At 44.7% G+C, this 10,617-nt stretch overlaps 1 protein-coding gene across 1 annotated transcript; it reads right to left on the reverse strand.

Annotated features, from left to right (window-relative positions):
* Positions 1-9,366: 9,366 nt before the first annotated feature.
* Positions 9,367-10,084, reverse strand: SMIM32 (small integral membrane protein 32). The gene has a single exon (XM_065935492.1). The coding sequence runs from the start codon at positions 10,082-10,084 to the stop codon at positions 9,773-9,775; it is 312 nt and encodes a 103-aa protein (XP_065791564.1). The 3' UTR covers positions 9,367-9,772.
* Between the last annotated feature and the right edge of the window lie 533 nt (positions 10,085-10,617).

Below are 10,617 nucleotides of genomic sequence, written 5' to 3' on the forward strand. Positions count from 1 at the left end.
ATTTTATCATCCCCACCAAGTGCCTACTTTTTAACCACCTTTCCCTTCTCCAAGTGATCTTCCCAACCCAGGGATCAGACCCACATCTCCCACATTGCAGGCGGATTCTTTACCAACTGAGCTACCAGGGATGCTGAAGTTTTTGTGTAGCTATTTTAATATTGAAAATGGGTGGGGAAAAGCAATGTTTTCGGTGTATTATGCTTTATTATTTCAAGAAAGGTAACTTGAAAATGCAACTGAAACACACAAAAGAAATAATAATAATTTGTGCAGTGTATGGAGAAGGTACTGTGACTGATTGCACTTCTCAAAAGTGGTTTGTGAAGTTTCGTGCTAGAGATTTCTTGCTGGATGATGCTACATAGTTGAGTGGACCAGTTGGAGTTGATAGAGGTCAAGTTGAGACATTAGTTGAGAACAATCAGTGTTATACCACCCGGGAGACAGCCTACATACTCAAAATATCCCAGTCAAGCATTGAAAATCATTTGTACCAGCTTGGTTATGTTAATCACTTTGCTGTTTGGGTTCCACATAAACGGGGAAAAAAAAAAATCTTGACTTTATTTCTGCATGGCAATTCTCTACTTTAATGTAAGGAAAATGTTTCATTTTTAAAGCAGTTTGTGATGGGCCATGAAAAGTGGATACTGTACAGTAAGTGAAATGGAAGAGATAGTGAGGCAAGTGAAATAAACCACCATCAACCACACCAGAGTATGGTCTTCATCTATAGAGGTGATGTTGTATATATGTAGGATTGGAAGGGAGTCCTCTACTATGAACTTCTTCCAGAAAACCAAATGATTCATTCCAACAAATACTGCGCCCAGTTAGACCAACTGAAAGCAGCGCTCATGAAAAGCATCCAGATCAAGTAAAAAGAAAACATAATCTCCCATGAGGATAACACAAGACTGCGTGTTTCTAGGATGACCAGGCAGAAGCTGTGCAGCTTGGTCAGCAAGTTCTGATCCATCTGCCATATTCACCAGACATTGAAACTTCAGATTTCCATTATTTTAGTCTTTACAAAATTTTCTCAATGGAAAAAATTTCCATTTCTTAGAAGACTGTAAAAGGCATCTGGAACAGTTCTTTGCTCAAAAAGATAAAAGTTTTGGGAAGATGGGATTACAAAGTTGCCTGAAAAATGGCAGAATATAGTGGAACAAAACTGAATATGTTGTTCAATAAAGTTCTTAGTGAAAATGAAAAAGATGTCTTTTCTTTTTACTTGAAGAAGTGTTTTGGCCAGCCTAACAGATTCATTCTGATTTCCCACTTTGTGAATTAGCCTTTTCTTTTTCCTTAATTTTCTACTTTGGAAAGAAATTCAGAATCACAGATTTTATCATCCCCACCAAGTGCCTACTTTTTAACCACCTTCTGTATTGTGTATACAAGAAATATAAATTCATTCTAATTAGAAAGGGATAGTGAAAATCCATGTGTCCCCACTAGAAAAGCCTAAACTAAATGTTTTAACCCAAAGGAATAAATATAAAAGCTCTTATTATTCTCCTTAGAGAAAAGCCGTCATCAAAAGAATCCATATCTGCAAATCAGTTTCTTCTTTTTTTAAATTTTAAGTGTAAGGCATTAGTAAGGTATTTATTAGCAACTTCAGTGGCTGTTTTAGAAGCATATTTTGAAAACACTTCTGGCAAAAAATAGTGAGAGGTGCTGGCATCTCTCATATTTAAGATAATTAGTTTTCAAATTGCCATAGCTAAAATAGTTCAGGTGACAGAGGGATCAGTTGTGACATCTACTTCAATCATCTTTTAGACACTAGACTCAAGGACTATTGCTATTCTAAATTACAGCAGTTTTGATGCAATTCATATTTTATAAATATTTATAAAGCGATCAGTGGGCTTTAAGAAAGTAACTTCCCACCATTTAACATTTTAAATATTACTGTTTTTTGTTGTTAAATTTGTAAGCCTATTTTTATTAAACTGACTTGTTAAAAAAATTGTGTTCTTTTTATCTAAATCACTTTTTGTGGTTGTATTTTAAAGGGTATGGGGCTATAGGGAAAATATAAAGAAGAGTTTTTAGCAACTGGCTTAACCATCTCCATCTTAAAATTCCATGGGAGTGGACGGAGGATTTAGGTTGGTGGTTAAGATTATTATCCAAAAAATAAAATAAAATAAAATAAGATTATTATCCATATTGTTCCAAATGGATGTGTATATACTTCCCATGAGAGGTGTTTCTTGAGGCAGTTTTTTGATTTGGGGATGGATTTTGAAAGCCTTCTTACACTTTTTCTTAATCTCTTACCCTTTTCCTATCACCTGCTATTTCATTTAAATAATACTTTTAGCTGAGATAAATGCTGAGTATTTCAACAGTACAGAAAAGTATGAACTAAAAATCCTAAGCCAGTAGTAAACCACTAAACATCTATTCGTGTATCCTTGCAACCTATTCAGGTAGTCATTCTATATCAGTCCTTTCCTTTTCTTTGACAGAAATTTAGTTGATTGTGGGTGACACTCTAGCTCCTTCTTGGAAAGAGTTCTCAGAGAAACTGATTTGGCTCCGAAGTTTTTCTTGAATTCTGTATCCCCAAGAGAGCATTGTCCTCTGAGCTATCTCTTATTTTGTTGAATGGCAGAGCTTTCCAAAACGTATTACATCAAGCTTAACTCTCCAGATATTTTAATGAAACTGCTGAAGTGACAGAAAAAGCCAATTGGGATTAATCTGGGAATGCTTTCAAGAAGGAAAATAAAGACTGTAAGAAAAGGAGAAAGAAAATAATATTTTTTCGTTCTCCATCGCATTTATCACCATCTAACATCCTACATGTTTTATTTTCTTACCCTGTTTATGGACTGTGTCATCTCATGGGAATGTAAGCTGCAGCCAGACATGTGTTCCCACTGCTAGGACAGTTTTTGATATATCACAAGCACTCGAATATTTGTTGAATGAATGATAGTACTGAAACCAGATGTGATTTTTTTTAATACTAGAATTTAGCTTTAAATTATATAATAAGACAACACTTAATTGAATGGACTGGAGCTCAGCACTTTATTAGATCTCTTTATTACACACCTCATAGGAGAAGAAAGGGGGAAGCTCAACTAAGAACACTCCTATCTGTTCTTTCTCTTTGAGCTTTTGGACCTTTGCCCCAAAGTTACCAGGTTCCTGGATTGTTGCTTAGAGAACCTACAAAATTAACAGTCAACTTGGGGCTTTAACATGTTGACATTTAATATTTTCCCAGAGAATCGAAAGGGCACAGTTTCCTTGATGTATTTGACAAGAGAAAACAACAAGAAAAGTATACTTTTTAGTTCATAATTTTATAGGGTGGCAGTGTTAAGAACCCTGTAGTTTGATTTTAGTGTCCTGGTTTAGAGTCTATAATATCACCCCTAACTGTTGTACCTAAAAGTCAGGCCTGTAATTGCTTTCTGGTGGGGCACCCCAAGCAGTGCCTTTGAGAGACAGAACATAGTGATCTGTGTTTGCACTTCAGAATAAAAGATTAATTTTGCTGAGGAGAGTGCATGTGTGATTCTGGAGGGGCGTGGGGGGGGGGGGGTACAGAGGAGGGTTTGAAGCACTGTGCAAACAGTTAAGATTAATAGTAAATGTTCCTTGATTGTCTTCTCTTTACATAACATTCTGTGAATTTTACAGAATTTGTTTAGGCCAAATTAATGATGGCAGTAAAGGCAAAGGTAATGAATGCAAACACAAACTTGTTATGTATAAACGCAAGCCTGCGAAGAGTATCTTCCTGTGAAAAGAAAGGTGCTTTCCTTTCACTGTCTGTTTAATGAACTGCTAGAAGTTTACCATACCCATTTTCTCTCTCCTTAATCATTGAGCACCTCTGTCCAGCTGCTTACCATGTTCCCCAGCTCCCTTTCAGCTGTAGATGATCATGCAGCTAAGTTCTGACCATTAGGATATGAGCAGAAATCATACATGTCATATTGGCATAATGCCCCACAGAGGAACACTCGCCCTTTCCCCCTTCCCTATGGCTAGAATGTAGATAGGATGGTAGGAACTAGAGTCATATCAAAGTGGACATGGGAGCTAAGGGGTGAGGGTGATAGAACTGTGCTACTCTTGGAAGGTTATATGAAAAAGACATTGGATGGATATGGGGAGTATTCTTCGTTGTAACAGTGCAGGCTGTAACCTGGCTAATCCTTACTTGCTCCTTCAGTTAGTCTCACCAGACCTTTATTTTGTGCTCACTGCAAGTCAGGCTTTATGCTAAGCAGCAGAGCTGTCACAAGGAGTCATTCCTGTTCTCACGGAAAGCGAAACTATAATATAGTTCAGTGGTTTCAGTCTCTATCTAGTTAGGGTTATTTGATCAGCTTTAGAGGGTGCAGGAGGGGCAGAAATGGAGAATCAAGAAGAACTTTAGACTGTTCTTGTTTTTCTGACTACCTGGATTTTCTCTGGTCCTGAGAAGTATCAAGATTGTTCATTTGTTCAACTAATATTTGAGGGTCTATTAGATGTCAGATTGAGGACAAACTAAATAAAAATACATTCAAGCATCTTCATTGTGGTTGATACAGACACATAATGAGATAAATATAGGATAGTGGTAAGTTCTAAGGAGAAAAAGTAGGAAAGGAAGATAAGAAATGTCAGGGGTGGGAGAAGGAAGATGGCTGATGGTTTTGATCCAGAAATCAGAGAAGATCTCATTAAGAAGGAAATCTTTGATCAAAGTCCAAGAAGAGGTGAGGGAGTCAGGGGTAGTGACTTAGTTGTTATTTAGTTGATTCTTAGTCAAGGCAATTCAGGAAGCATATGAATGATATGGTAAAGATCTCAGATTCCCTGCAGGAGAAGGAGTAATTCAAGCAGAAATAGCTAAAGGTACAAACTTTTAAATTGCATGTTCTTTAGTCTCTGCAGGAGCTACAATAATAACTGTGGTGTTACACAGATGGAGACAAGAGATGTCAGTTGCTAACAACTTTGTGGATTACCACCTCCAGGAAATGGGCCACTTGTAGGACCGATCAATAAGGAGAGTTCAACTCAATATTTCGTCTAATACAAGTTTAGTTTACGGCAGAAAATCAAAGGTAAACTGTTCGGATGAAGAACCTATAGGCAAATTTACCTTAATGTCTAGCTCTGTCTCTGTTATATTCCATTCAACAAATACTTATTCAGTGTCTGTTTTGTGCTTAACACTGTGCTGGGCATTGGGAAGGCAGCCATGAGCAGGCAGATGTTATATGTTAGTAGGGGGAGAGAATTTAGGCCATGAATTAAACAGTTATTTAATAGCTCTGATAAGGGAGTTGATCAGAGGCTGTGAATGAATATAACGGATGGTTGATCTCCTTTGAGAACTCAAGCAAATACATTTTGAGGAAGAGGTATTGAGACCTGATGGATAGGAGGGCATTAGCTGGACGAGGGAAGGGAGAAAAACACCTTGGGCAGAGAGGCCCTAAGGATTGAAAGGCCACTATATCTCAAGCACGGAGTACAAGAGAAGTGTGAAGAATTGAGGCTGGAGAGGTGGATGGGGATCAGAAGAGGCTGCATCTTGGAAGCCAACGTTAGAGTTTTTTTTTTTAATCCCGAGAACAGGGAGACACTATTGGGGTGGAAGCTGGGGCTGAAGGCAGATACTGGGATCAGATGTGTGCATTGATTGGAGAGAGGCAAGTGAAGGCTGGACTTTGTATTCAGGTGATATTGGTGGAGATGGCTGGGGAGTAGATGGAGTAGAGTGGTGTCTAGGAGGTGATGGATTGCATATGGGAAGATGGAGAAGAGTTTGGGGTCAGGAATGAGTGTGAGTGTGCATTTTACTTCAGGCAACCAGATGATGGCGCAGTTTACTGAGATGGAGAAAACTGGAGGAAGATGTAAAGCAGTTTCTATTTTTGCTTTGCAAACACTTCTGAAATGGTCATCCTGGTTAATAATAACGATAGCTCACATTAAGACCACCTACTACATATTAAACATGAGCTGAACACTTTACCTACAGTGTCTCCCACAATGTTGAAAATCCCATGAGCCAGGTACTATTATCATCTCCATTTTACAGATGAGGAAGCAGGTTTTCAGAAATCCAGAAGCATGATTGTGGCATAGAGCGGATGGTCAAAGTCAGGTTACCTGGCTCCAGGATTCTTACATTTATGCTGCTTCACCCTAGCTCCTGGCATCTGCAACCACTTTCCCTAATTTCCATCCTACCCACCCTCTTACCCCACATCAGAGATGTGTTCTTTCTTTTTTTTTTTTTTTAATTTTATTTTTTTTTATTAGTTGGAGGCTAATTACTTCACAACATTTCAGTGGGTTTTGTCATACATTGACATGAATCAGCCATGGATTTACATGTATTCCCCATCCCGATCCCCCCTCCCACCTCCCTCTCCACCCGATTCCTCTGGGTCTTCCCAGTGCACCAGGCCCGAGCACTTGTCTCATGCATCCAGAGATGTGTTCTTAACCCTCTTGCCTGCTCCCAGTGACTGGTTATGGCACAGCTGCCCAAACACCTGTGTCATGAATCTCATTCCTCTTTTCACCCTTCCAGGCCCAGTTCTCCAAAGATAGGTCAAAGGCATCATGGGCTTGGTGGAAGAACAAAGGGCAGGAGGATGTGTGTATATAGACCAACCTTTCTGATACCATCTACATGTTCAATTACCACATTATAGTCCACTTACCTTGCATATCAGCAGAAGAAAGACATGAACTCAGCCACATCCTTTCCAGGGGAGAATCTAGGGTTAGGTTCCCCATGACAAAGGACCCATTACTGCCCAAATAGGCAAACACTAGCCTCAAGATAGGTATGAAATTATTTAGGGTCCCAGTGCTGGCAAAAAGCAGAACTCAAGTCCAGTTCCTCTTACTGATCCTGCTTGATTTCTAGATTCCAGTTCTACATAGGTCCAATTATTTAGGGCTTTCTTCCAGAAGTATCTATTCAACCCTGTAGATACATCAGAAAGATGGCTTCCAAATTGTCTCCATCTTAGCATTTTTCAGCTTTAACTTCTTGATGCCTTGGGACAGTATTTTATTAAGGCATCCCAATAGCCTCCTGGATCACTCTGGCTTCAACTGATCCTGGTCCAGGAACTTCAAGCAGCCTCTAAGCCAGCTGACAGTGCCCCTAACCCTGGCATCTTTTGTGAGTCAGCTTCTCCCTTAGGCAGGCTGCCTCAAACCTTAGGCTCATTTACAATACAACTAACACTTGAGTGCTAGCATGTTAACATCGGTTATGTCATTTGACATTCAACCCTGTAGGGCTAGGTGATATAATCCCTTTTCACAGTTGAGGAAACAGACCAATACAGATTAAGTAATTTGCAGTGTCACACAGTCAGTGAGCAGTAGAACTGGGATTTAAGGCCAGACAGACTCCAGAGCTGATCACTCTGCATGCTGCCTTGAGATCTCTCCATGGGGAGATGTAGAGGAGGAATATACTAGGCTGCCTCTGTGTTAGTCTCCTATCCCCTCAGCCCCCAGATTAAAGCTGAAGGGTCCCCCATATCAGCAGTGTGTGATTCCATTATGCCAGTCAGGGCTCTCATACCCTCCTTAACATTTATTCCATTTAGTCTTCTCCATAGCCAAGGGTCACACAGATTAGCTGAGTTACCATTACTGTAAGTTAGAAAGGTTTAGCTGCATTTCCAAAAACCAAACTGTTGTATGAGGCTATTGTAGAATTAGCTCCATTAGGGCTTGGTTGGTATAAGCTCTCTAAGATATGGAAGTCAAGCCCAAGATGAACTGTCAGATGCTCATCTCTGCTGCTTCATGGGATAGGAGCAGGAAGAATCTTGGGCACTTCCAAGGATCCTTCCTTGGGAGTGATGAAGGAGGAGAAATGGTGGTAGGGAGCTCTGGCCTAAGCATGGAGCTCTAATAAGCCTTTTCTAAGCCTCAGCTTAGATCCTTACATAAACTTCAGTGTCCAACAACCCTCACAAAAAGTTCGTAGAATTGTGTGCCCGTATGCATTTGCCAGACAAGCATCCTTAGCATTCTGCAGAGTCTCAAAATCTGAGTGACCCCTACATGGCTTAGAACTACTTGATTAAATAATCTACCAAATCTCCTTTTAGTCAAACGTTCTCTAAGCTCTAGTGCCCTAATGAGCTAGGTAACTTCTGAAACTATTTTAAGCTGCCACAAAGAGACTGCCTAGAATTAGGTTAACTTTGAAAATGGTCAAGGTTATTACAATTCTTTCTATTCCCTCCCAGGTTCTTTGAAATCAGCTCCTCCAAGCTGGGCTTATTCATCCATTGCTTTCCTGCTGTGTTCTCCAGAGCTGGCCTCTTGTCTACTTTGGGAAGAGATACTAAACAGCTGCCCCCATCACCTGACCCTCAGGCCCCTGCTTCACAAGTTGGTTCTGGTCCAGAAATGATTCCTGGAAGGGCTTAGGCCCAGAGAGCCTCTGAGAGCCATAGAGTGGACGCCTTGTGGGAACGACTGCCCCACAGGGAAGGTCTCCATAGAGCCCTGTTACAGGGAATTTTTTTGTTTTGTTTTGTTTTTCAGCAGATGAGGCAGCAATTCTTCTCTGAGGTCGGCTCTGAAAACAACTGATTGACTCTGGGGAAAGGTGAAGCTGCTGCTGCTGCTGCTAAGTCACTTCAGTTGTGTCTGACTCTGTGCGACCCCAGAGACAGCAGCCCACCAGACTCCCCCGTCCCTGGGATTCTCCAGGCAAGAATACTGGAGTGGGTTGCCATTTCCTTCTCCAACGCATGAAAGTGAAAAATGAAACTGAAGTCGCTCAGTCGTGTCCGACTCTTAGCGACCCCATGGACTGCAGCCTACCAGGCTCCTCCATCCATGGGATTTTCCAGGCAAGAGTACTGGAGTGGGGTGCCATTGCCTTCTCAAGGTGAAGCTGGAGAGGAGCAAATGTCCGTTAAAACTGACCTGGGCTACTTGGAGGTGGGAGGAGGGCTGTGCTTAGGTCAGCCTGCTCAGGCTCCCCTTTTATGGCCCTTTCCCAAGTGGCGCAACCAATGACCAGAGCATCCTCAGTACTGGGTCTAATTCGGTGAGGTTTTATTGTAGAAATGCGGCCCCTGTTGACCCAGGACACCCTGACCACAGAGTGCTGCAGGTGGGGCCCCGCCTCTAGACCAGCTTCCCCTTCCTGCGTCGGGCAAAGAAAACTGGGTCCTCGGACCCAGGCGGGACCCATTTAAACTCTGCGTCCCCTCACTTCCCACCCCAGGGACAAAGCCTCTGAGAGCCATCATTCGTAAGTCCAGCTGAGTTCACACTCGGATCCTAGTGGGACTCTCCAGTGCCAAAGAGTGGGAGAGGCGGTAGTAGCCGCAAGAAGACGGCCACAGGGCCAAGGAGTCCAGACAGGCAGCTCGAACCTAGCTGCGCGCTCGGCTAGCTGCACGCTCCTCTTGCCTGCCCCTTGGGCAAAGTAAGGAAGTCAGCTGGCGGCGAGGAAGGCTCCCTGGTCCCGGCGGATGCGCTGTCTTCAGGAAGGCACCCGGCTGGTCCCGCTGCCCACGGAAGAAAACCTCCACCAGGGCAGCAGCACAGTTCCCCGCGACCAGGAAGATGGGGACCCTCTGCAGCCTCCTAACGCCTCCGACTCCCTTGATGCGCACGGTGCTGCTCGAGGGCGGGAAGGGTGTGGGGGGTTCAAAGTGCAGTGTTCCCAGGGGCATCAGGTGCACCCTGCTCAGCTCATACCTACTGCTGGTGGCGAGACCGAGACCCGGTGCAGCTACACCGGCCGCATCTTCCAGGGCGCGCGCGCGTCCCGCAGAGAGCGGTCGTGGGGCAGAGCGGCGAAGGCCGAGTGGCGCAGCTGGCAGCCGATGAAGAGGATGACGAGCGCCACGGACAGCAGCAGCAGGAAGAAGAGCAGCAGGTAGGTGGGCAGGTCGGGCTTGGCGGCCGCGCCGTCCCGCATCCCGCGCGCGGTGGCCAGCTCCAGCGGCAAAGCGCCCTCCGCCTTGACCGTGGCTGCCAGCGCCAGGGCGCCGCCTACCGCCGCCTCGGGGCCGCCCGTGGTGTTGAACACGTCGCCGTACATGGCCCGCGGGGCTGCCGACCCCCGGCCGCCTCACTTCGCTTCCATGGTGCGCCCTGCCCGCTCCTCTACGCGCGACCGACCGCAAGCCAGGTGCCTGCGGGACCGCCGGGACTGCGAAGCCCTGGACTGCTTCCTCGCCACCCCACTCAGCTGCCCTCTCCGCGGGGTGGTGGACCCCAGCGCTCCGAGATGGACGGCTCGGCACCCGCGATCCCCGGACTTTTCAGGTCTGTCACCGTCGCCACCCACGGTCCTGAATCGGTCACCTGGGTTTACGGCCGTCCTTTCAGTTCAGACCCCAGCTCCGGTGAGCTCCGGGCTCCAGGACACCCCTGGGCTGCGGCGGCGGCGGAGCGAGGTGAGTGGTGCGTGCGGCCGCAGCTCGGGGTTCCTGCTCTGCACCTCCAGACACGAGTGCACCGAGGGCTCAGCCCGGGAGTCCCCCGCGGCCTCCCGCTGCCGAGTCTCAGAGCAGTTCTGCAGCCTTGAGTCCCCGCAGAGACACCTGGTGTGCGGCGAGCCTGTCCCCGCTG

The sequence above is a fragment of the Muntiacus reevesi genome, chromosome 1 (assembly GCF_963930625.1).
Source record: "Muntiacus reevesi chromosome 1, mMunRee1.1, whole genome shotgun sequence".
Classification (NCBI taxonomy): Eukaryota; Metazoa; Chordata; class Mammalia; order Artiodactyla; family Cervidae; genus Muntiacus; species Muntiacus reevesi.